The sequence below is a fragment of the Pectinophora gossypiella genome, unplaced genomic scaffold, assembly GCF_024362695.1.
Source record: "Pectinophora gossypiella unplaced genomic scaffold, ilPecGoss1.1 Pgos_47, whole genome shotgun sequence".
Classification (NCBI taxonomy): domain Eukaryota; kingdom Metazoa; phylum Arthropoda; class Insecta; order Lepidoptera; family Gelechiidae; genus Pectinophora; species Pectinophora gossypiella.
The window spans coordinates 213,406-239,192 of record NW_026063257.1 but is presented as its reverse complement, the minus strand read 5'-3'; the positions used below and the strand labels follow the sequence as shown (position 1 = coordinate 239,192).

The 25,787-nt window shown below is 36.9% G+C and overlaps 1 protein-coding gene across 1 annotated transcript; it reads right to left on the bottom strand.

The window, feature by feature from the left end:
- Nucleotides 1-13,852: 13,852 nt before the first annotated feature.
- Nucleotides 13,853-14,990, bottom strand: LOC126381361 (piggyBac transposable element-derived protein 3-like). Its single transcript, XM_050030855.1, has 3 exons — nt 14,919-14,990; nt 14,457-14,702; nt 13,853-13,880 (listed from the first exon to the last, which is right to left on the bottom strand). The coding sequence occupies exons 1-3, from the start codon at nt 14,930-14,932 to the stop codon at nt 13,853-13,855; spliced, it is 288 nt and encodes a 95-aa protein (XP_049886812.1). The 5' UTR covers nt 14,933-14,990.
- Between the last annotated feature and the right edge of the window lie 10,797 nt (nt 14,991-25,787).

Below are 25,787 nucleotides of genomic sequence, written 5' to 3'. Positions count from 1 at the left end.
GTATTATGTATCGGCTCGTTATATCACCAGTAGCCAGGTAAGTACGTCCGCACACGCTCACAGCTCTCACGTGACTGCCTCCCCGCTACCCGTGAACTCGAGACATAGATATGCACAAACACTACATCCCTTCCTTATCATAATTGTAAGAAAGATGTGTGCTAACAATTACAACAACCACTGGATAATCAATATATTTATTGACACAAATACCAACTCGGTAAGTAACTAATCAATCACTTTACGATATCAAAATTAACAAAATAATCACTTATAGTTTCTAAGTATTAATAGTTTTGTATTATTTCTTCGCAATCTTCATTGTTCTGTATGTTCTCTTTGTTTCCGTCCTGAATCTTCCATTCTCCTTCGACCCTTTTTAAATGAATAACATTACGTCTAAGTTGTTGCCCCGTTTCTTCATTTCTCAACTGTACGTCTCCACCTTTAGTGCTTTCCACCACATGAGGGATTGGTTTAAAGTTTGTTGCTAGCTTATTTTGTCTTTCCATATCTTTAACTTTAAAAGAACAATATTTTAGAACTGAATTATATAATTATACTACACACGATAAAATAACACGGCAAGTAACAAACCAAATTTTATTAAAACCAAAATATCAAAACTTTTACGGTAAAAGAACATCTAATTATATCATACCCGATTTAATTAACCAGATACCCATTCAAACACGCGGAAAAATAACACCAGAAAATGCAACGCAAATCATTAAAGACGTTGTATTCCAATGGGCCGAAAAACATTATGGCGCAAACCATCCTGTATGTGGTGTGAGCAGCTAGTGCGAAACAGGTTTGCAGCCAGCCCGATGATCGCACTCGGTACCTATTGTGGCGCGTAGTGGGTATCAATAGTTTAAGTAAATTGTAGTAATTTTAAAGCGGAATGTTCATCAGGACAAACCCTTTTGGGGTTTATTGATGTGATCTATTGTTTTTAGTTTATAAGTTAGTCAAGTTTCGGGAGCGCGGGACACTATTTTTAAAAAGAAACTAATGAATTTGAATTAGTTAAATGTATATTAAAATAAAACTTAAAGTACGGCGAGACATGTGCACAGAGTCGGATGCGCTACATGAATGATTTTAATGCTAACTTAAAGTTCTAGCTAAATCTAAGAGGAAAGCGTGGGAGTCAGGCCACCGCGGTGGTCTGTCTACAGAATGTGCTGACATGCTGTTCTAGGCAGCATGCACTGTCACCGTTCTTCGGGCTAGGGGTGGCATAACTCCTCCCTCCTCAAGCACGAAATCATCCGACGATTTTGAGTCTTGGTGATTTCGTGTAAAATTGAAAACTTTAAATTTCCATATAATAATAGTAATGATACTTATAATTAAGATTACATAAAGGAATATAGTAGCTAAGCTCACACTACGAGTGTCTATTATTTCACTTTCACTGATATCACTGTTAAACCTTTCACTGTTTAATACGTTAGAGAGATGCTTCAAGTTATCCAAAGACACGCCTTTAATGTCCACCTTAGATAATTCCGTGGTAACGTTCATCTTCAGGAAGTCGGGCTTAGGTAAACCAATTACGGGTGTAACCTTGAAATGGAAATCGGCAGCAATGGACCTCCGGCGGTTTAATTTAAAGTTCTCTATGTAGAGTTCGCAGTCTTCAGCATTGGAAATAAGGTAAGTACCCTGAATCTGTCTTTTGATTGTGTCGTCATTACATTTTTCAGTAAGTATTTGGCTGCTCCTGGTGTAGACAATCCAATTGGCAGGATCGATCCTCTGGATCTTGATATCTTCCACGTGGACAGGGTAAACTCTGCAGAGGGTGAGATTAGAATGAAACCGCATCAGCTGCTCAACACAGGTTCGTTCAGGATAAATAACCTGGTCATTCTCCTTGCACAGGAACTGTCCCGGGGCTAGCTCGTCGCAGGGACTGTTGATGGGGTGGTATTTCGGACCTTTCGCCAAAAGGTAAGGATATTTAGGAATTATAACATAGGTAAGGTTTGTTGATGGCTTAAACATGGGTAATGAATAAATTTTAAAATAATTATAAATATTTCCATCTATTAAAGGAATTTCTAAAATGAACGTAATCTGATTTTCTTTCATATATGACTTAACAACTATAGTTTTTTCAATTTTTATCAAGTTATTTAGGTTTACAGGATATACTAAATTATCATACTTGGCTACAGATTCCAGTATTTTGAGAAACTCATCTGAATTTATGATGGATTGGTGTAACACTGAGACTTTACTCAAGGCTAAAACAGTTTCAATTTCACTAATAGTCAAGTATATAGTTCTGAAGTTTCCAATGAACAGTTTGAACAAGCTTAACATATATGTATTATAAACGGAGTTATTTTCTTTCGATGCTATGTATTTAACAATTTTTTCTATACGTTTAAGACGTTCGTCTAATATTAACGTGTTATTATGTAATGTCTCGGTGCTATTTATTAAACCATCTAACATTTTAGATACAATAATTAATTTCTTTTCTGTATGTATTTGATTGCCTTTAAGTTCAGAGATCAATTTGTCATATTTAATCGCGTCTTCATGGTCTAGATTCCCTGTGACTACTTTTATTAAAGAACCAAGAGGGTTTAGGATGCCTCTCTTAAATCTGCTAGACGGAACAAGTTGCCTGAATTTGTTAATGGTTATATTATACAAATCATACGCGTGTAACCTTATATTATAAAACTCATGTGAAAAAGGTTTATTAACATCTACCAATTTATCAAACTCTAAAAACTTATTAACGTTAAATTTAAGGGTTTCCTTTATATCATTCAAATCTAAAACTTTAATAACTGTCCATTTATCTTCTTGTCGATATGCTTGTCCCAACTTGACAGGCAATATCCCGGGGTTGTCCTTAATGTTTTGAAGTTGAAGGCTGTGGCTCATCTGAAGGTACAGAACCATCAGGCTTAAGCACCACCTGTGGAGGACGTTTAACATTTTTAATTGGAATCCTTGTTTCCTTGGCGCCTCTTTGTACGGGTACGACATTTCTATCTGTTGGACCTATTACCTTTACCTTTTGATACCGGGCCTTATCTTTACTTTTTCGTGTGTTAATATCTTTACTGAATATAATGTCGCCTACTTCTAAATTTGGTACAGCTTCGCCACCTTTCTGTTTCCTAATTTTTTCCTTCTTTTCTAACATGTCCTTACTAATGTAATTGTATAAATATTTCATGCGCTTGTGATGATCTTTTAGCAATTGTTGGGTATATGTTTTTTCAAAATTTATATCAAACGCCTGATTAACACTGGTGTGACCGAAAACTATTTCAAAGGGTGCGAGGCCTGTCGTAGAATGAATGGTGTTATTATAAGCTAGAATAGAATAAGTCATTATGGAGGCTGCATCAGTATATTTTTGGTCATATTTGGCAAGACGGTAAATTTCTATTAAGGTCGAATGAAATCGTTCTACTATGCCTGTCGAATTTGGATTGTTTGGCGTAGTAATGTGAAGTTCAATTTTATGTAGGGCCATAAACTCTTTCATTAACTCGTTATTAAATTCAGTCCCTGGATCACTAGATATTTTTTTTGGAATTCCATAAAAGGTAAAATACTTCATTAGAGCACGTACAACTTCGGGAGTGGAACGATTTGATATTTCGATCGCTTGACCTAATCTACTAAAAGCATCAACAAGTGTTAGGTAGTAGACTCCTTCAATACAGAAAAGGTCTATAAATAGCTCTTGAAATGGCGAATTTTGAGTCTGCGTAAGTTGTAATACGGGTTTAAGAGGTTTTCTATCATATTTCATTTTCCTGCACGCTTCGCAAGCGTTGATGACTGCTGCTGTTATCTCCATCATATTTTCCCAATAGTAGTTTCTTCGTATCCGGACTGCAGTTTCTTTGATACCACGATGGCACGTTGCTCCTTCATGGTATTTGGCGATGATTGCTCTCTGTTCTCTCTCATCTTCCACATAAATCACTCTTTCAGTGCATTCATAGAAGTCAACCGATCCCTTCTTGAACAATTCTATAATAATTTTCGAAAAATCCCTTCTGTGTGTCTCCTTTTCAAAGTAAATGAAATATTTAATATTTGGCCTGATGTATTCCTTCAGAAATTTCTTTATTAACTCGTCATTGTTTGTGGGTAAAAAGATTTCTAAAATTTTTTGCTTTTTGTTAGACAGATTTTTTACTTGGAGTTCGTTCCTAAACCACTGGTAGACTAAAATTTGGTTTGGCTTTGTATCAATCGCCTCGTGTAGAATAGGAATACCATGGGATTCGAGTTCTGTTCCCGAATGAGCTGTTTCAGTTGAACTTTTGTCAGAGACAATAGGATAGTCCATTTCTTCAATGTCGGATATTGTCATAGTAGCCGATGAGTCAGAAATAGTTATGGTGCCAGAATTATCCTTTTCTTTTCCTAACTGAGCCACTCTGTCATCAATTTCTTTCATAAATGATTTTAGGTCATCGTCAACGTTAACCACCATGGATTCTCGGTCATTGTCATCGTCAGAGTCTAAAGCATTAATCTTTATGCGAGAGAGAGCATCAGCGTTTGTGTTTTGCTTTCCGCTCTTATGGATAACCTCAAAGTCGTACTCTTGGAGTCGTAGTCTCCAGCGAGTCAACTTGCTATTCGGATCTTTAAGTGAATAGAGCCATGCAAGTGGTCTATGGTCTGTATAAATACGAAATTTATGACCATAAAGATATGGCCTAAAATGTTTTACGGCCCAAATTATGGCTAGTAGCTCTCGCTCTATTGTGCTGTATCGTGTTTCAGTGTCGCTTAATGTTCTACTAGCGTACGCAATAGGTTGGTCTTGTCCTATGGGGCCCTGTGAAAGTACAGCGCCTAAAGCTACTGCAGAAGCGTCTGTCGTAAGTATGTACGGTTTAGTAGGATCTGGAAACTGTAACAAAGGTGCACTCGTAAGGAGCTCTTTACATTTCTCGAAAGCTTCAATATATTTCTGATCAATTGTAATTCTGTTTCGCTTTTTTAAACACGCTGTTAATGGTTGTGTCAATTTTGCAAAGTCTTTAATAAATCGTCGATAGTATCCCACTAAGCCTAAAAAGCTTTTGATTTCAGTGGTCGTTTTGGGGAGAGGATAATTTTGAATTGCTGTGATTTTATCATTATTGGGTCTTAGTCCGTCTTTTGTTATAGTATGTCCCAAATAAAGCACTTCTTTTCTCAGGAACTCAGATTTATCGAGCTGAACCTTGAGATTAGTCTTTCGCAGTCTGTCAAATACAGTTCGTAATTTGTCCAAGTGTTCCTGTAAGCTGGCCGAAAATATAATTATATCATCCAAATACACCAAACAATGGATGCCTTGTAACCCGCGTAACACATTGTCCATTGCTCTTTGAAAAGTTGCTGGAGCGGTTTTAAGTCCAAAAGGCATGCGGAGGAACTCATAGTGGCCAAATTGCGTACTGAAAGCTGTTTTTTGCCTGTCCTCCTCATTCACTTCAATCTGGTGGTACCCACTAGCAAGATCTAGTGTAGTGAAGTAAGAACTCTTTCCAAGTTTGTCAAAGATATCGTTTATATTCGGCAAGGGGTATTTGTCATCGACTGTCAAGTCATTTAAACGTCTGTAGTCTATAACCATCCTATATTTTATCTCACCTGAGGCGTCTCGTTTTTTGGGCACTAAATGTACCGGGGAACTCCAAGGAGAGTGGGATTCGCGTATAACATTGTCCTGTAAAAGTTTTTCAACTTGTCTTTTAATTTCTTCAGATTGGAAAGGAGGTTGTCTATAAGGTCTTGTATAAACTGGGTCTTCATTTTTTGTACGTATAAAGTGCTTAACTTGACTAGAAAATGACAGTGGCAGTTGATCGCTGTAGAATATATCTTTATATTCTTTGCATAGACGAACAATACAGTCACGTTCTTCAGTACTCATATGGTCCAGTCTTAGTTTTGTCAAATTTTGTAAAAGTATGCTGTCATAGTAAATGTCACTGGTGCGTGTCTCGTCGCTTGTAAAATTTACGTCATTATCAATTGTTTTATATTCTGCTGTCGGAAATGGGGCTGTTACAACAATGTCAATTCCCTTTTCTAAGGTGTTCTGAATAACCGTGGTGGCGTAACCCTTGTTGCAGGTTACTAGAGCATCAGGCATTCGCACACCATCACAAAATTTTGTATGATTTAAAATGGCTTGCCCTGAGTATAAGTCAGTAGGCACTTTTACTCTCATTTCAGCTCGTGGGGGAAGATTTATTACGTACTCGGTAAAATTGTGAACAATAGGGATGTCCGTGGTTTTCGTTTTCAGTACTGCATTTTTAAGGTCAATAATGGCTTCAATTTTTGTCAATAAGTCATTACCAATTAGACCGTCATATCTCGGGTCTACTTCATACAGATAAAATTTATGAAGGTCAGTGGTATTAAAAGTTGGTGTTAGGGGAATATGAATAACCTCATTATGTCTTGAGCTGGCATGCGTGCTTACGACTTCAAACGGTTCGTGAATAACTAGTGGCAAAAAGTACTGGTAGGCCTTTTGAGGGCTTAAGAACGAACGGGTGCTACCGGTGTCGATCATAAGCTTTGCGTTAATTTCCGGTAAATAAATGTACGGTAATTTTAATTTGACGTCACAATTTATTTCTATAATTTGTCTTTCCCTACTGAGGCCCGTATGTAAAAATTTTCAACATGCTGCTCGTTTGACTCCTCCGCTCCATGGAGAGTACGAGTCGTATCTAGTGGCTCCGCCTTATCATTGCATTGATAAGAGTAGTCTTGCGTGGGCGCATCGCATTCATACGTATCGAAGGCATACGGATAGTGATCCGCCTGGCTGGGATAACTCTCCGTGTAAGTGTCAAAACATTCGATCGGATGCTCATTGTATAATTCTGTTTCATTTACACGAAAACCTTGGCCTGTTTTTTGTGGAGCGGTACGCATGGAAACATCATTAGTAAAATTTTTGGAATAAAAATTTGGCTGTGGAGGTCTAATAGTTTGTTGCTGTCCAAACTGCTGGGGCCGCATCGCTGGTAGTTGTTGTAGGCCTTGAGGTGGTCTATACCCAAAGGGGGTGGGTTGGATAGGGCGATAACCAAATTGTTGGTTGTTTTGCTGTAGGTTTGGTCGGTAACCAAACTGCTGATATTGATTTTGTAAGTTTGGTCGATAGCCAAACTGCTGGTTACTTTGTTGAGGGGGTCCGAACTGTCGGTTAACAGGTATACCAAACTTAAAATTGGTTTGAGTATTGTTAGGAATGTTTCCTATGTATTTAGCAAATCCTTGGTTTTGAGGGATATTTGGATGAGATATATTAGAAGGAAATTTAAAGGGCACTGCTGGTACTTGAGGCTTATTCGTTTTATTTTTACGCTGATATTGTTCGTGGAAATCCACTTCCTCGAGCACTACACTTAGGGCGTCCTCTAATGTTTCAGGTGATTTTAATCGGACAATGCGTAGCATCTCCTCGGGCAAGTTAAATAGAAAAACATTTAAAGCTAATCTGTTGTAAATCGTGATTTTGCTTTGCCGCATATTCTCGTCATCTATTATATTAACTTTAGCTATAAGGTTTGCTCTAATCGATTGAACATGGTTACAAAATTCATGATAGGATTGGTTTGGTTTGATTTTTAAACCTTCTAATTGCATAGCTATACTCTCTTCGGTTCTAGGATCACCGAAATGCTGAATCAATAGCGTTTTGAATTCATCCCATGTACGGATGTCCTCTCGCTCACTGATAAGGGCCGCTGCATTATCAGTAAGACGGCTGGTAATGGTATGCATAATATAAGCATTCTGAGCATCGCTCCCTCTAAATTTTTCAATAACATATTCGCACTTACGAATAAATAAATTCAGGTGTCTTTTGTCTCCGTTAAATAGGGGTATAATTTTTGAAAATTCACTCGGAATCAAATTGACCTCCGCCATTTTAAAACACAATCAAATCAATTATATCACACAAAATCTTAAATCTAGCATGCACACACCTTATCTATAATCTTAATGTAATTAATGTAACTATTTAAATATAAAATAAGAACGATTTTGAGTTCTATATTTTTAGTAAAAAAATCAGAGTACGTATCACTGAGAGAAGTCCGATCTCAGATTAATATTGGAACAAAGATAAGCGAAGGAAGGCGAAAAGTCGTACTCACCAACCCCCGGCTGCTTCCATGTCCTTAGTGTCCTGTCGCCTTAGAACACTCAGTGTGTCCCGTAAGTGTGACAAAATTTATTTGGTTCGCAGGATCCGGTCCGACGCTTTACTGCACTGGTACAGTTTTTACACACGACGATATTGAGTCCAAAAACCGCACGTAGGGCGAGTTCGAGCCCTATAAGCAGCACACGCACGGTAACGACACGGATCCTACCGGCTGCGCCAGTCAAGTTTCGGGAGCGCGGGACACTATTTTTAAAAAGAAACTAATGAATTTGAATTAGTTAAATGTATATTAAAATAAAACTTAAAGTACGGCGAGACATGTGCACAGAGTCGGATGCGCTACATGAATGATTTTAATGCTAACTTAAAGTTCTAGCTAAATCTAAGAGGAAAGCGTGGGAGTCAGGCCACCGCGGTGGTCTGTCTACAGAATGTGCTGACATGCTGTTCTAGGCAGCATGCACTGTCACCGTTCTTCGGGCTAGGGGTGGCATAACTAGTTTGTATAAGTTTAAATAAATAATAAATAATAATAACATAGACTTTATCACCTTCTCTTATTGTAGACTCTGCAGCTTTTCTCTTTCTGTCACCATATTCCTTCCCCTTTTCCTTGTGTATTGCGTCCTTGTCTCTAACGTCTAAATCATCATGTCTGTGTTCCCTGTATAGTAGAGAAGGTATTTTATCCTTGTTCTGTCTTCTGAAAAACAACTCAGCCGGTGTTTTCCCTGTCACAGTATGTGGAGTCGAATTATACATCATTAGGTATTCCCAGACGCATTCCTTCAAGTCTCGTTTTTGGAATTGACAAATTTTTAGCCGTTTTAAAATGTCGCGGTTTTGCCGCTCTACCTCCCCATTCTGCTGCGGCCAATAGGGAATCGTGTGAAAAAGTTTTATGTTGCACTGTCGGCAATATTCTTTAAATTCGTCACTTACGAACTGGCGGCCATTATCCGCAGTGATGGAGGTAGGGTAACCTAAGCGACTAAACATTTCCTTTAGTAATTTTATGATCTGTGAACTTGTAATGGCTTTAGTGAATTTAATTTCTTTATATCTGCTAAAGTAATCAATAACCACCAATATATATTCATTGTTCGGCAGCGGCCCGAGGAGGTCCAACGCTACGTCCATCCATGGGGCTACAGGCAATTCCCTTCGTCTCATGGGCACTGGAGGAGTCGGCAGCCCTACTAGCGTGCATCCTTTGCATTGTTTTACTATTGTTTCAGCATCCTTGTCTATGCGTGGCCACCAGACTTTAGATATCAAGCGACTTTTCATGGCCACTATCCCTGGGTGGCCTTCATGAGCTGCATCCAAGACACTCTTTCTCAATACTTTAGGTACGACTATACGACTGCCTCTTAACAAAATATTGTCATAGAAACAAAGCTCCTGTTCAAAAATCTTAAATTCCTTTACAGATGCATCCCAGTCCTTATTATAAATCCCTCTTTTAACTTTTTTAATTTCAGGATCATTTTCGGAGGCTTCGATGATAGCTCGCATAGATACCGCACAAGGGCGAGCCTGTTCCACTATGTTATGGACGTAATCTTCAATAGTGCCTGAAGGAATTTCTGAATATGTGCAAAGTCGAGACAGTGGGTCGGCGATGTTGACTTTTCCTGGTTTATATTTGATGTTAAACTGATAACTCTGTAGACGCAGAACCCATCGCTCCACACGCGCACATGGTTTTGACTTTGGCCCGAATAGAAATTCCAAAGGTTTATGGTCCGTGATGAGGTCAAATTTCTTGCCAAACAAAAACATGCTGAAGTGCTCTACAGCCCATACCAGCGCAAGCGCCTCTTTCTCTGTCTGGCTGTATTTTCTTTCAAGCTTCGACAGTGTTCGATTACCAAAAGCAATTATTCTTGGCCCTCTACTATCGGTTTGTATCAATATGGCCCCCAAACCTACTGGACTTGCATCCGCAATTACTTTTGTTTCGTCATCTGCGTCGTAATACCCCAAACTCTTAATAGTAGATAGCGCCTGCTTTAACTGACGAAATGCTTTGTCTTGGTCATCTGTCCATAAGTCCTCTATGCTTGCCTTTTTTGCCTTCTTAAGTCTCAACAACATCTTTAATGGTTCAGTCATAGTTGCGAGATTAGGTAGCCATTTGTTAATATAATTGACTAAACCTAAGAAGCTTTGAAGTTCTTCTAACGTTTTGGGGGCGCGAAACTCGGCAATGCTGGTTATATATTTTTTCAGCGGTTTTGCTCCATTTGGTGTCAACTCATGTCCGAGAAAATTAATTGTTTGTACTTTGTATACACACTTAGCTTCGTTCAGTAACACGTTGTTTTCTTTTAGGGTCTGTAAAACTTTTGCCAATCGTTCATTGTGTTGTTGCTCGTTTTCCCCATAAACCAAGATATCATCGATGAAGTTCATAACTCCGTCTAAGCCGGCCAACATTCGCTCCAATATCTTTTGAAAAAGTTCCGGTGCGCAAGTGATCCCAAACATCAGTCGTTTGTATCGGTATAGGCCTTTGGAAGTGATGAAAGTCGTTAGGTGCCTGGAGTTGGGATGTATTTCCACCTGGTGGAATGCGTTCTTTATATCTAATTTTGAAAAGTATTGGGCTTTCTTGATCTTGGGCAACAGATTATCCATGCACGGCAGGGGGTGGTTTTCCCTCAATATAGCTGAATTAGCACGCCTCATGTCTATACATAGTCGTAAATCGTCATTATCTTTAAGTATAGGTACCACAGGTGAAATCCACTTGGAAGGTCCATGTACTTCTTCAATTATATCTGCGTCGAGTAATTCCTGTATTTTGCGTTCGACTTTTTTTTCGATCGGAATTGGTATTCTTCGATAAGGCTGTGACACAGATTTGCAGGTATCATCAATGGGTATTTCAACGAGTACATCCTTAAATTTCGGGAACGGTTGGTGTGTTTGTGACACTTCATTAACTCCAACACCTAATTTTAACACTCCCAAACTCATGGCAGTTTCCTTTCCCAATAAATCTCTCGATCCATCGTTAATTACATACACCACAGCTTGCACAGATTTCCCATTCGTTCCAATGATGGTTTCAAATGTACCTTTCACGTCCAAGGGTGTTTTACTTCCATAAGGGTACAGGGTTTTGTTTGACCCTTTAACTTGATTGGTCACCATCACTCTCTTCTGTTTCAAAGTTTTCCAAGTCTTGTCAGTAATGAGATTTAGCTTGCACCCCGAATCGATCAACATATTTACTTTAATCCCTCCTATTATACATTCAATCGTAGAGTCATCATTCATGTTAAATACGTATTGTACATCTTCCGGTAAATTACCATTATCAATGCAGTTTGTTTCTTTCCCGTTCCTAATCCTTTTGTTTTTTGTGTCATCATTCAGTTTATTATCCATTTTCCGTTTTTGTGGTCTTGATCTGCATAACGCAATGAAATGTCCTAATTTACCACACGCATGACATTTTTTCTTTTTCGCAGGACATTCTTGATTGGGTAGACTATGCGCCGCGTAGCCACACCTGCCACATTTACGGTTTCCTGTTTTACTTGGGCCTGGTTTAGCTGGATGACTACCAATGGCATTAACATCAGCACTGGTGGTTGCCACATTCTTATTAAATCCATATCCTTCCAATTGATGTTCTACCGCTTCTAGAGTATTAGCTTCGTTTATAATTTTATCGAGTGTAACATCATTTCCCAGAGTAAGTATCTTTTTCCGAAGTTCTGATGACGAACATTTTTCAACGATTTGGTCGATTAGGAATTCATCTGTATTTGTGAATTTACACTTTGATGCTTGGTTTCTAAGTCTAATAACAAACTTTTCAAACTTCTCTCCTTCCTCTTGTTTTATCTGGCGAAATAAGTGTCTTTCATAAATTTTGTTTTCCTTTGGGAGAAAGTATCCATCCAGTTTTTCAATAGACGTTTTAAAAACATCTTCACCTTCTGCAGGAGTGACAACGTAAGCTCCAGGTAGATTATAAATAATCTCTTGCAAATCAGGTCCACCTAAGAGTAACAATGTCGCTCTTTTTTTCTCAGCGCCTTTGATTTCCGTAGCATCAATATAAATATTGAACACCCTCTTCCATCGTTCCCAACGCATGGCAATTGTGCCATTATCCCCATCGAGGTCGAGCTTTTCCGGAGGTGGAAGTAGACCCGCCATGTTTAGACTAATTGTGGCAACCTGAAAGAAAACAAAACACTGGCTGTGGGGACACCGAATTTACTCAGTACTCACACCTGGTGCATTCATACATTATAGGTGTAGGCTCAAGCGGCCTAATCTTTTTTTTTTTTGTATACGCATGGTTTACAATTTCATGAAAGCCCATACTGCTTTTGACACAACATAAACGCATGGTTTACAATTTCATGAAAGCCCATACTGCTTTTGATACAACATAAACGCATGGTTTACAATTTCATGAAAGCCCATACTGCTTTTGACACAACATAAACGCATGGTTTACAATTTCATGAAAGCCCATACTGCTTTTGACACAACATAAACGCATGGTTTACAATTTCATGAAAGCCCATACTGCTTTAGACATAAAATAAACGCATGGTTTACAATTTCATGAAAGCCCATACTGCTTCAATCGAATTGTACCATAGGTACTGCTAACATAAAAATTTATGCAATCATAAACTAAAAACTAAATAAATAAAAATTGAAATACATTAAACAGTTTCACAGTAATGTTGACTTACCATGTAGGCACTGTGATACCAATCTAGGTACCTAACTAAATAAATTTCTGAAATAAAGAACTTCTAAAGTACAGTACATACCTATTTCCGTATTTTTATTTTATTTTAAACATATTATTTAGTAAACTTGATATTCTAATTTTCTGTATAATTTAATAAGTACGTTATCAAAGGTACTTTTTGTACTTTGCAACTCATTCATAAACATTAACAAATTAATTGAGGTTATGTTGTGCAAATCATTTCCCTTTTTATTTTTTATCGACGTAGTAAAGTTTTTATTACTTCCATATTAACCCACTTACTCCTGAATTAACTTTTTTCGTACGATCTGTGTGAAATTTAGAATACGTGTTGCTGTAACGATAAGAAACAAGTAAAAAAATTGAAAAAAAATATTTCTTTTCCAGAAAAGCCGGAAAATGCCGTGTCGTAAAAGACACAGTAGGAAAATGTATTACCATAATCTTCGACTACGTCGATTTTCTTAGATATTGTGATGAATAAATAATTCAATAATAAAATGCACATCCAGTACTACAAAAGGTTATATTTAATTTTCATTTAAAAATATTACTTATTAGGGGTGTGATAACCTTCAAAACAATTTTTTGGATGTAATGTTACGTTACATTTCATACAAAAAAAATTGGCACTCTTGTGGCAGAAGCCACACCGCAGCCGCTCCTCCCTGTATTTCACTAAATGACCATTGTGGTTATATTGTAATACCCCAGCGATACTTTGTGATGGTCGCCCACCCCTATGGCTGTCAGGTTTTTTGTTTATCTCAAGGAGACTTACAGTAATATTCCTCCGAAATTTCAAATGATCCAACATTCCTCCATTTTGCTTGTATAACTGCCAAGCGTTATGTGTAGCCATGCCCAGACAGTGACTGATAAGCGAAAAGTACCATTTTTTTCCACGAATACTAGTTCTGTACAGCCCGATGTTCTGATCTGAACGGTCAACACCGCCCATATTTTCATTATAAGCCTTTATTAGAGCTGGTTGGTCTACTGATATGTACTTTTTTTGTTGCTGAGAAAAGCGTTTCACTTTATTGACAGGCAATACTTTTACCGCATTTGAGGCTACAGTGACAACACTGTTATCATTCCATTTGCACACTACAATGTTTTCAGCTCTTGTGGATTTATATTTATATGTACCACGCTCAGTTTTTTGCAACACCTTGTTTGGGGGCAAAGGACATTTAGACAACCTATTCTCTCGAACTGTTCCTGTAGCTTTTAGACCACGCTGTCGAAGTTCATCAAGAAGTGGTATGGACGTGAAGAAATTGTCAAAAAAAAGATGAAAAGGAACTTCTGAGTCAATTTTCTTCAGCTCGTCCGCAGACTGCAATACCACACTAGCACCCACCCTAAACTTTTATATGTATTTATTTTCAACATTTCCTTTCTGTCCTTGATATGCCTGGAACCAGATAACGTAACCGAGACGAGTTGCTCCTACCCAAAATTTGAAGAGATGGAATTGGTTCGGCGCGTTGTCTTTTGGCAAGTTCTGACAAAGGCAAATCGTCATTATCACTATAATCGGAGGAGTCCTCACGCTGAATTTCAGCAGGTGCTCGGAGTTGCCACCCGGGAAGATTTTGAAGTAAAACTACGTCTTCATCGCCAGAATCTTCGTCAGTAACTTCAGCATTGCAATTTTCAGGTGGCATGATGATGATGGAATCAGGAACTTCCTCCTCATCGTTTTGCTCCAATTCTACTATAATATCGTTCAAAGTCAGCGGTTTTTTATACTTCCTAAAACAAAAACAAAACAAATATATAAGCACCACTCCACAGTAGCACATTGTCCTACCGTCTCTTTTACGGAACGGTGGAAACAAATGCAAAATATTCTAAGAAAATAAACGAACATAACCTTTCTTTTTGTAATTTTGAAGTGTTTCTAAACCCAATAATCGGTAACTTTGTCATTCAGATAAATAGAATAGTAATATCACAATGTAAACTTACCTTGTTTTATTCATTTCTAAAATCACTAATTTGAATAATATATTACACAAAAGAAATAAACTGCAGGCCACGTTTATTACTTTGTAATGACTAACAATGGTCTGGTAAGCAAATCGCTAAGTCAAGTTTTTTTGTAAATACCCTCATATTTTTTTATTATTTTTATTTAGTTACTGTATCGTATACGACACAGTAGGAGCAAGTGGGTTAACCGAGACTTATCGAATCATTATTATTAGTTAAGTAACAGTGACAAGTACATAAACTTTAACTTCCACCCCTTGCAAACGACTTGAATTTATTTGCCAACAACTATAAGTTAGTATAATTTGAGCAACAACGAGCAAAACAATTATTTTGCACTGACCTTTTATCTCGTCGCCAAATGTAGTACTCACTTACTACAGGCACTCCAAAGTAGGTATTATGTATCGGCTCGTTATATCACCAGTAGCCAGGTAAGTACGTCCGCACACGCTCACAGCTCTCACGTGACTGCCTCCCCGCTACCCGTGAACTCGAGACATAGATATGCACAAACACTACAATGCGTACCAAAGGATAATAAATTAGTGTTGTCTTTTTCTATTGCATAATAAAATGTTGGGATAGAAAGTAACGCAACGATATCGGTTATTTGCTCGTCCTCGCCCCGTGTCAATTTTGTTTGTTTTATTTTATTAGTATTGCACAAAACGTGCGTGAGAGTGCGTGGTTTTTTGGAGTGCATAGGTATTTCACACAAACTAAGTGAACTATATGTGACCTTGTGAGTTGAAGTTAATATTATTATTCAGTGAAGTCATAATATAACAATTGACAAAGAAAAATGAGTAAAAATAATCTAAAAAGTCGTCGGTTTAAAAATATATTTTTGACCGGTAAGTACCTATTTATCTTCTTTCTTGTTTCCTCAATTCCTTACTGAAAGATTGCGTAGACGTGTTCATCTGTTAGGTAGATACTTATATTGGTAATTTACCATACCTATAGGAATTGTTTTCCTAGTCATTGTGCCGCTTCTTTTTTCTACTATAATTAGGAAACGCTGCTGAAAACTTATGTATATCATAAATAGCCTATATACGCCCCACTGCTGCCCTGCCCATGCCTCCCCTCAATCAACCGGAGGGGGTATGGAGCTCCACTAGTCTGCTCCACTGCGGGGCGGTGTTTGGGATAATAGCACTGGACCAACGGCTTAACGTGCCTGCCGAAGCAAGAAATCATCTTATTTTTCGAACAATCAATCAGTAGGTGATTCCAGCCAGCTATGGTCTAACCAAAGTATGTGAGGCTTCACAAAGTGAAATTTTGATCGACATGAACCCACTGGGAATCGAACCCAAAACTTACGTATTTTTAATAATAGGAGGAAGCTCTGTGTGTACTTAGCCATAAAGCTAATAGTATGTAGGTATATCGAAAATAAATTGTTTTTTATTTAATCTGTATTTGACTTTTATAGTTATCATTTAAACATTAAATAGACACCTACATAAATAATAAAAACTGATATTTATGTAATACTTACTGTACCAGATTACTTATTAAATAATTGTCTTCACAGATGAAGAGATTGATAAAGAAATGACTGAAGATACCCCTGATGCTACTACCGGTTTTAATAGTTCCTGGCCTGAAGCAAGTCAGTTAAAAGGTAACGATCAATCTATCTGTTTTAATTGAAATATTTTATTAATGCGTACACACTATAATACTACGCTGTACGCGCATTATTTAATATTAATGTATTTTTATTATTATTGTTTCCAGAAAATAAATGTAATAAATCAATAAATGAAAACCATTTTACTAAAATTATAAGCAACTTCAACAGTTCCCGGCCAGAAAATATAAAAAACACAGGTAATTACCTAGTTGATTGTGTCATCCGCGAGGTTCCTGTTCCCCTGGGAATATTGGGATAAATTGTAACCTATGTTTTTTGTCAGGCTATAGACTATCTTTGTATCATATTTCATTAAAATCAGCTTAGTATTTCGTTGGGATGCGAAAGTTCATTTATAATATTAAAATATAAAAAATACGTAAGGAATTATACAGGACTACCTTGGTACTACCGTTAACAAATCTATTTTTGTTTTACAGAAAATGACAAAAATGAAAAAAACGAACTTGATGTTAAAAAAAAAGACACGGTAAAAATAGTCTCCACCAGTTCTAAAAGTGCACATACTTATAATTTACGAGGTTAGTAGATCATCGGATACTATTATTGTTATTATTATAATGTAATTTTAAATTTGTATATTTTATAGGCAATAATAATGTTATTACTTAGATATATATTTTTTTTCTTTTGTTCTAGACCTCAAGCACAGGGTTTATGAGGATGAAAGTAAAAACGAAGAAGACTTTTCTCCAGATGAATCCGAATATCTACCAAGTCCAGAACGACGACAAACTTCGTTATTCGGCAGTTGTTCAATGAAAAGTATCGGCGTCCGAAGGACGTAATATACGATCCCGACGACCCGATTACTCTAGCCATAGAGGCAGCCAATCAGCTCGCGACACCAAACACTTCAGGACCCCGATACCGACCCCGCCGGCGTGGTCGACGATTTCCCTCATTCAGCGCTTATCGCTATCGACCCACTAGGGTCGATTAATTCTTTCAAATATTTTTCCTCTCAGACGACGCCCTGAGCCGAGGTTCGCGCCCAACTGGGCACCCTCAGGCCTGTTGTCTTAAACGTTGTACCGGGTGAGAGCCTTCAGCGCTCCCCATTTGTCCGGCCAAGTAGTTAATGCCATCTGCGGCAAATCTACAATAAGTCACGTCAAAAAAAAAAAAAAAAAAAAAAGCAGTTGTTCAAGTTTGGATACCGAGTTTGTAGAAGAAATGACAAACAATTTATCTAAGACACCGTCACTAGTTTCTTTTTCAACAATGTTTACAAGCGACACTGATTTTGTAGCTTCAAAGTCTGAAATATTTATTTCCAAAAGTTATCCAAGCACACCTGAGCAGCTTAAGAAATTCTCCCCAAGACTGAGCCAATCTGGAAAAAGCTATTTATACAAAACTCACCGAAGTGCCCCAAAACGAACTATTCGCCAGAGTATTCTTCCAAATTCAAAAAAAGCTCTCCAGTTCCCTAACCTCGTTGACATAACGTTAAAATCTCCACCTAGACGAAACACTGATATTGATAGTAACCTAGACCTGGCCCAAAGAGAAACCTTAATTGCAGACATAGGGTACATACAAAATGTCGATAAAACAAATCAAGTTACTACTGTATGTAACGAAGACCAACAAGACACAAATATTACTCCAAGTATTATAAATAGCCAGGAGATGCAAATTTCTAAAGATCAAATACCAATAATGAATGTCAATATCACATCCAGCAAACGTGATTTAGACAATTCTGACTTAGACAGCTCTTCTGATAATCGTATATTGAATTCAGCCGCTATTGTACGGACATATAATGTGTTACTTGAGATTTCTCCATGGGATGATGACGATCCTTGGCCAGCAGAAAATCAACCATCAGACAATCCTCACGATAGTCTCACCTTGTCACAATCATTTAATAAAAATGCCAATGAATCTGACATATTGGAATTTACCGAGGAAAAGAATAGAAAATGTTCAGGCGTTATAACTAATGTAAATGGACCAAAGTTGCAAGAAGAAGTTAACTATGTAGAATCGGACCTGATAAATAAAAGAAGTGAATCACAGCATTCTAATCTGGACGCTAACCTAGTAACACCGGACATGACTTATAAAAATGGAAGTGAGCCTCTACTTTTAGAAGAAGATACCCATATAGACTTGAATCAAAAGAAATGTATTATGTTTAATGAAGTTAACATTATGCCTAATAAAACTGGAATTGAATCTGAAAACGAAGAACTGGACTTGGTAAATAAAAGTAGATCACCATATTTAAATCTAGAAGCTAACCTAGTAACACCGGATCTGTCAAAACAAAAAGAAAGCGTACTTCTATCTTTAGAAGCAGCTAACCCAGAACTGGACCAAAACTTTGAAACCTTGCAATCAAATGAAAACAATATAGACAATGATGATTACGTTTTTGTTATTCAAGTGATTGATGGTTCTGATGATAATATTGCAAGTGAGCTTGAAACTCAAGAGCAATCTAATTCACCAACACTAACATCAGACTCTGAAAAAAATCAGCAGGAGGAGCCGACTCCCACATTAACGATAAAAAAAACTAGGAAACGTCCTAGAGATGAAAGCGAATGGCAAGACAATAAAGCGAAAAGACTAAAAAATTCTGGACAGGCGTACATAGGTTGCAGGTCAAAAAAGGAACGCAAAGAAAAAACTTTAGGCCCAGAGTGTAACTGCAAGAAAAAATGTGGGGAAAAGTTTTCTGGAGATCAGAGACAAGCTATTTTGGAGTCTTACTATAAACTGGGAGATCATGAACGTCAATGGGACTTCATTTTACGACATACCGAAACGGAAACTATTAAACGTATGAAAATTGAGCGTAAAAATAATCGCACACAAACCATTAAATACTTCTTTCGGATCGACAATACAAAAATTCAAGTATGTCGATTTTTCTTTGTAAATACCTTGAGTATATCTAACCAAACAATTTATACAGCGCTTGAAAAAGATCAAAGTCAAGAGATGTTGACAGACAAAAGAGGAAAACATATTAATAGACCAAGAAAAATGAGTATTCCAACAGAGCAAAGTATCGTACAACATATCAATCTATTTCCAAAAAAAGAGTCACACTACGTCAGAAAAGACACTAGTAGGAGTTTTTTATCAGAACTTTTAAATATTTCGAAGATGTACCAGCTGTACCAACTTTGGTTTAAAGAACAGAATTTAAACTGTGAAATGGCGAGCAAGCGCCATTATGAAACGATATTCAATACTCAATTCAATTTGTCTTTTTTCAAGCCGAAAAAATATCAGGGCTCCACTTGCACGTTGTATCAAGAAGCTGACGTTCCTCGACAGGAAGAATTAAAAGAAAAATACGACAAACATATTGAAGCAAAAGAAAAGGTGCGACAGTTAAAAAGAGAAGAAAAGGAATCTTTTCACAACACCAACGCGACTGTCGCAGTATTTGATCTGGAAAAGGTGTTGACTATTCCCCAGTCACCTGTTGGAATATTTCATTATAAACGGAAATATCCCATATATAATTTTACGGTTTATGATGCTTCCCGTTCACAAGGCTACTGCTACGTGTGGCACTATCAAATAGCGAAGAGAGGTTCAACTGAAATTGGGAGTTGTTTATTGCAGTTTATCCAAAATGAACACAAGAAAGGAATAAAAGAGATATCGTTTTATTCTGACGGCTGCGGAGGGCAGAATAAAAACAGATTTATTTTTGCAATGTACATATATATATTGCAAAAAAACTAGAAATTACTATCACACATCGCTTTTTCGTTACTGGCCATAGCCAATCTGAGGGAGATTCGATGCATTCTACTATTGAAACTGCTTTGAAACACAGGGTTGTCTACACCCCTGAGCAGATGTATGGAATCATCATAAATGCAAAAATAACTTCTCCTAAATATGAAGTAAAAGAAATGGATCAGTCTGATTTTTACAATATTAAAGAATTAGTAACAGATATGGGAAGTAACTGGACAAAAGACGAAAGTGGACAAAAAATACAATGGTCAAAAATTATGGAGGTTCGCACCTCTCATACTCACCCAAATATCTTATATTTTAAATATGATTTTGAAAAAGCATATTCCAAATTGCATATAATAAATGTATCTAGAACGATTAGACGCCGACGAACAGCCACAACTACTGATGCTCAAATCGAGTTAAAGCCAGCATATAATGGACCGATTTCTATAAGTAAAGCTCTATATAATGATTTGATCAGTTTGTGCAATTCGGAAGCCATACCTGCCCACTATCATGCATTTTATCAATCTCTTACCTTCGATGATGCCACTGTAGGAGGTGACAACAACAGTGAAAACAATTCTGATACGGAATAGTTAATTTAATGATTTTGTATCAGAATTCACTCACTTTATTGTTTCATTATCATTGTCTTTGTTGTTTTACTGTCTTGATTCACTTAATTGTTTTCAATGTTATTAAATTCATTATTATGTATCAAAAAAGTTGATCTCATTAAAATATTATTTCCTAATTAAAATACTTAATGTAACATTATCAAAATGTTATTTTATTTTAAGTACTAGAACAAAACCTTATTTGACTTTACCAACCTCAACAATAAATTAAATAACCAGAAAAAAAATACTACTATCTATAATGGGCAAGCTCTCAATTTATAATTTCCAACGAATAAAATGAAAATGATGATAATTAGCCGTAAAAACACCTCCACCAACCCGCAGTGGAGCAGCGTGGTGGAGTATGCTCCATACCCCCTCCGGTTGATTGAGGGGAGGCCTGTGCCCAGCAGTGGGACGTATATAGGCAGTTTATGTTATGTTTATGTTAAAATGATAATGATTCCTTATTATTTTTATGTAAAATTATAATAAATCTGTAGAGAGGTCAATTCTGTACATTAAATATTTTTTCAAAATAACTATCAGGGGGTGATAAGTGATCGATACTGATGCCAAAAATGCAATCAGTAAAATTTTTGTCTGTCTGTCTGTCTGTCTGTCTGTCTGTCTGTCTGTCTGTCTGTCTGTCTGTCTGTCTGTCTGTCTGTATGTTCCTTATAGAAACAAAAACTACTGGACGGATTTTAATGAAACTTGGTACAATTATTCTTCACACTCCTGGACAGGTCATAGTATACTTTTCATCACGCTACAATCAATAGGAGCAGAGTAGTGAAGGGAAATCCTTTTGTATGAAAAATCTAAACCACTCAAGTTAGACGTTTGAAATTTGGCATGCAGGTACCTTAGATACCGTAGAGGTGCACTAAGAAAGGAATTCCCGAAATTCCTACGGGAACGGGAATTAGCGGGAAAATCCTTTTGTATGAAAAATCTAAACCACTCAAGTTAGACTTTTGAAATTTGGCATGCAGGTACCTTAGATAACGTAGAGGTGCACTAAGAAAGGAATTCCCGAAATTCCCACGGGAACGGGAATTAGCGGAAAAATATTTTTGTATGAAAAATCTAAACCATTCAAGTTAGATGTTTGAAATTTGTCATGCAGGTACCTTAGATACCGTAGAGGTGTACTAAGAAAGGAATTCCCGAAATTCCCACGGGAACGGGAAAATCCTTTTGTATGAAAAATCTAAACCACTCAAGTTAGACGTTTGAAATTTGGCATGCAGGTACCATAGGTACCGTAGAGGTGCACTAAGAAAGGAATTCCCAAAATTCTCACGGGAACGGGAATTAGCGGGAAATACCTTTTGTATGAAAAATCTAAACCACTCAAGTTAGACATTTGAAATTTAGCATGCAGATACCTTAGGTACCGTGGAGGTGCACTAAGAAAGGAATTCCCGAAATTCTCACGAGAACGGGAATTAGCGGGAAAATCCTTTTGTATGAAAAATCTAAACCATTCAAGTTAGACGTTTGAAATTTGTCATGCAGGTACCTTAGGTACCGTGGAGGTGCACTAAGAAAGGAATTCCCGAAATTCCCACGGGAACGGGAATTAACGGGAAAATCCTTTTGTATGAAAAATCTAAACCATTCAAGTAAGATGTTTAAAATTTGGCACGCAGGTACCTTAGGTACCGTGGAGGTGCACTAAGAAAGGAATTCCCGAAATTCCCACGGGAACGGGAATTAACGGGAAAATCCTTTTGTATGAAAAATCTAAACCACTCAAGTTAGACGTTTGAAATTTGGCATGCAGGTACTTTAGTAAACTTAAAGCTTAGTTGCAACAGGATATTACAAAATTCCCACGGGAACGGTAGTTAGCGGGAAAAAACATTTGTATGAAAAAATCAAATCTAAATAAAAGGAGAAACTGACTGACTCAGTGACTGACATATCAACGCATAGCCTGAACGGCTAAATGTAGGCATTTGAAATTTGGAAGGGACATAGCTTAGGTACCGTAGAGGTGCACTAAGAAAGGAATTCCCGGAATTCCCACGGGAACGGAAATTAGCGGGAAAATCCTTTTGTATGAAAAATCTAAACCGCTTAAGTTAGACGCTTGAAATTTGGCATGCAGGTACCTTAGTTAACTTAAACCTTAGTTGCAACAGGATATTGCAAAATTCCCACGGAAACGGGAGTTAGCGGGAAAAAAACATTTGTATGAAAAAATCGAAACCGCGTAAGATAGATGTTTTCAATTCAATTCAATTAAATTATTTATTGCATTCCATGTAGTACAATGGGGTGTTACATAGGCATAGGAACTAAAACATGGACCCTGTAGGGCACAGCAACGTTGAAGGGAAGAGAGGAAGTGTGTATTAAAATTAAAACTCAATGAACAATCAATTAAAAAAAAAATCAATTCAATCAATTGATTCAATCTAGCATGCATGCATACCTTAGTAAATATAAAGTTTATTTTTGGCTGTATTTTGAAAAATGGGAGTTATTGGGAAAAAAATTGTATGAAAAAATCTAAACTGCATAAGTTAGATGCTTGAAATTTGATATGCACTCCCACACACACAAAGATCTCTCTCTTATATAACACGCCACGCGGACGAAGTCGCGGGCAAAAGCTAGTGTAAAATAAAATTTACAAGAATAAAATGACAAGTGAATATTAAAAAAATAAATATTATTTGTTCTTTTGCTAAAGTAAAAAAAACACATTATCTCCCATACCGTAGACGTAATAGCAAATTAATAATAAATAAGAGTTAGTATTAAAAATTAGCTATTTAATTCAATTTTTCATGTTCCACACAGTCTATTAGTTACAAAGTTATGACGATATTTCAGTTTTTTATTTTTCCTGAAAAGTTGACTTTTTGCACTTATACTTTTATTCTCCGGGGACGGCGATGTGTAAATTGTTTGTGATACATATTGATTGTGATTACTTTTGGTTGAAATCACGAGTTTCCCGAGACGGGAAAGAATTCAGGAAAGGCCGACTGTTAGAGTTTAATAAAATTAGGATTTATTTTAAAGTAAGTATCGCTATATTATTCACAAATGAATACTGTGTTGTGATCTAAATAATTGCTCAAACAACAGCACTTACGTGCTACTCAGTCATTGGTTCAACCACTATTTTGTCGATCGTGTCACCCCCACTCCGAGAGAATAAAACTGGTGAGTAGCACGTGCGCGCGAGCAGTTCATGTTTGAATGTCGATGTACCAAGTTGTACAGTGCAAGTGCTGAATAAATATCTGACGTTGATACTACGTGTACCTCTTTTATTTTGCCTGGTCTTATATAAGTATGAAATAAAACATCGTAAAAGTACATATAGTTATTTATATTTTGCTTAAAAATGAAATCAATACTAATTGTTATTGAATACATACAGTGTATATACTTATAACAAATAGGCTTTTTTTATACAAATTCGTACCTATTAGGATAATGAATATCAGTCTTCTTGAATAATCAATCAATCAATCAATAATACTCAATAATAATCAATCTTCTTCTTCATCAGAAATAATAACTTGATCTAAAAAGGCAGCAGGGGGTTGAATTTCTTGGTGCCGAGCCCATCCCATATACCAAACTATGCACATGACATGAGCACAGCACCCGAGTGTCCGTTTTCCAACTATACAGCTGCAATAGTGACCGACAAGTTTATTTCTGTTTTTCAAACTATTATTTAGCAAGATATATACAAAATAAATTATGTTGCTCTAGTGCCTCGAGAGTATTTTAGCTCTTGTCAGCCAAGGATCACAAACTACTATGTTGTATTGATTTAAATTATAGTCAACTTCAAAATCTTCATACACTTCAATGAAAAACGTTCCGTTTTCTTTTAGGTGTTCGCCATAGTAGCTTCTTGCCTGCGTCACTTGATACGGCCCCAGATACATTATCAACAGATCCTCATATGATAAGATGGGAAACTGTTGAAAGCCTTCACTTGAGTTTATAGCTTGGAAAGCGGCTCTGCGTTGATTTAAATTGTTTTGTATTACAAACTCGCACAGATAGTTTGGGGCGTCGTGCTTAAGGTATATATATCGTTGATTATTTCATTTACGAGTGGGTGATCTGTCACCCATTTTCCGAAGGCATTTATTAGGGCGCAAGCAATCCTCACTTCCTCTTTTAAATGTGGCATATTCGGTATTGCGTAGTTAGCTGGAAACGATAAGAATACTGTTCCATCAATAATGAAGTAAGTACGTCACATTTAGACTGCGTTTCCACCAGTAACATGCTAGATGATACGTTGCATACCCTACAATCGGGTTCATTGTGCCGGTCAGAATCAGACCCAATTATCAAATCAAATCAAATATACTTTATTGCACAGAACTAGAATTTCAACAATCAGACATAACACATGAATATAATTATCTGATTGGTGGATATTAAACCTAGCAACGTAGCACATGTCAGATGAAAAAACAGCCTTACCGTTGTGCTTGCATTAATATGAACTGATTACTCTCTACTGTTACAAAAAAATGCAAATATCATTTATTATACATAATTAAGTGGTAATAGTTGGCTATAAAATCTATTATTGAAAGCGTAAGTCTATTACAAAAGTGATACGCTTGGCGTAAGAGCTATCTCTGGCTAATTATAATAGAGATAAGTTGACGACTTTCTGTTAAAAATGTTTTACGTTGATTACACTTCGTCTAAGACGCTACATAATGAGAGCTTCGATAAAGTAGGATATATTATTTCCATACACGAATTTTTTTCATATGACATTTCGATTATGAAAAGCACGATTGAGAAACGAGCCGAATTATACATTGTCAT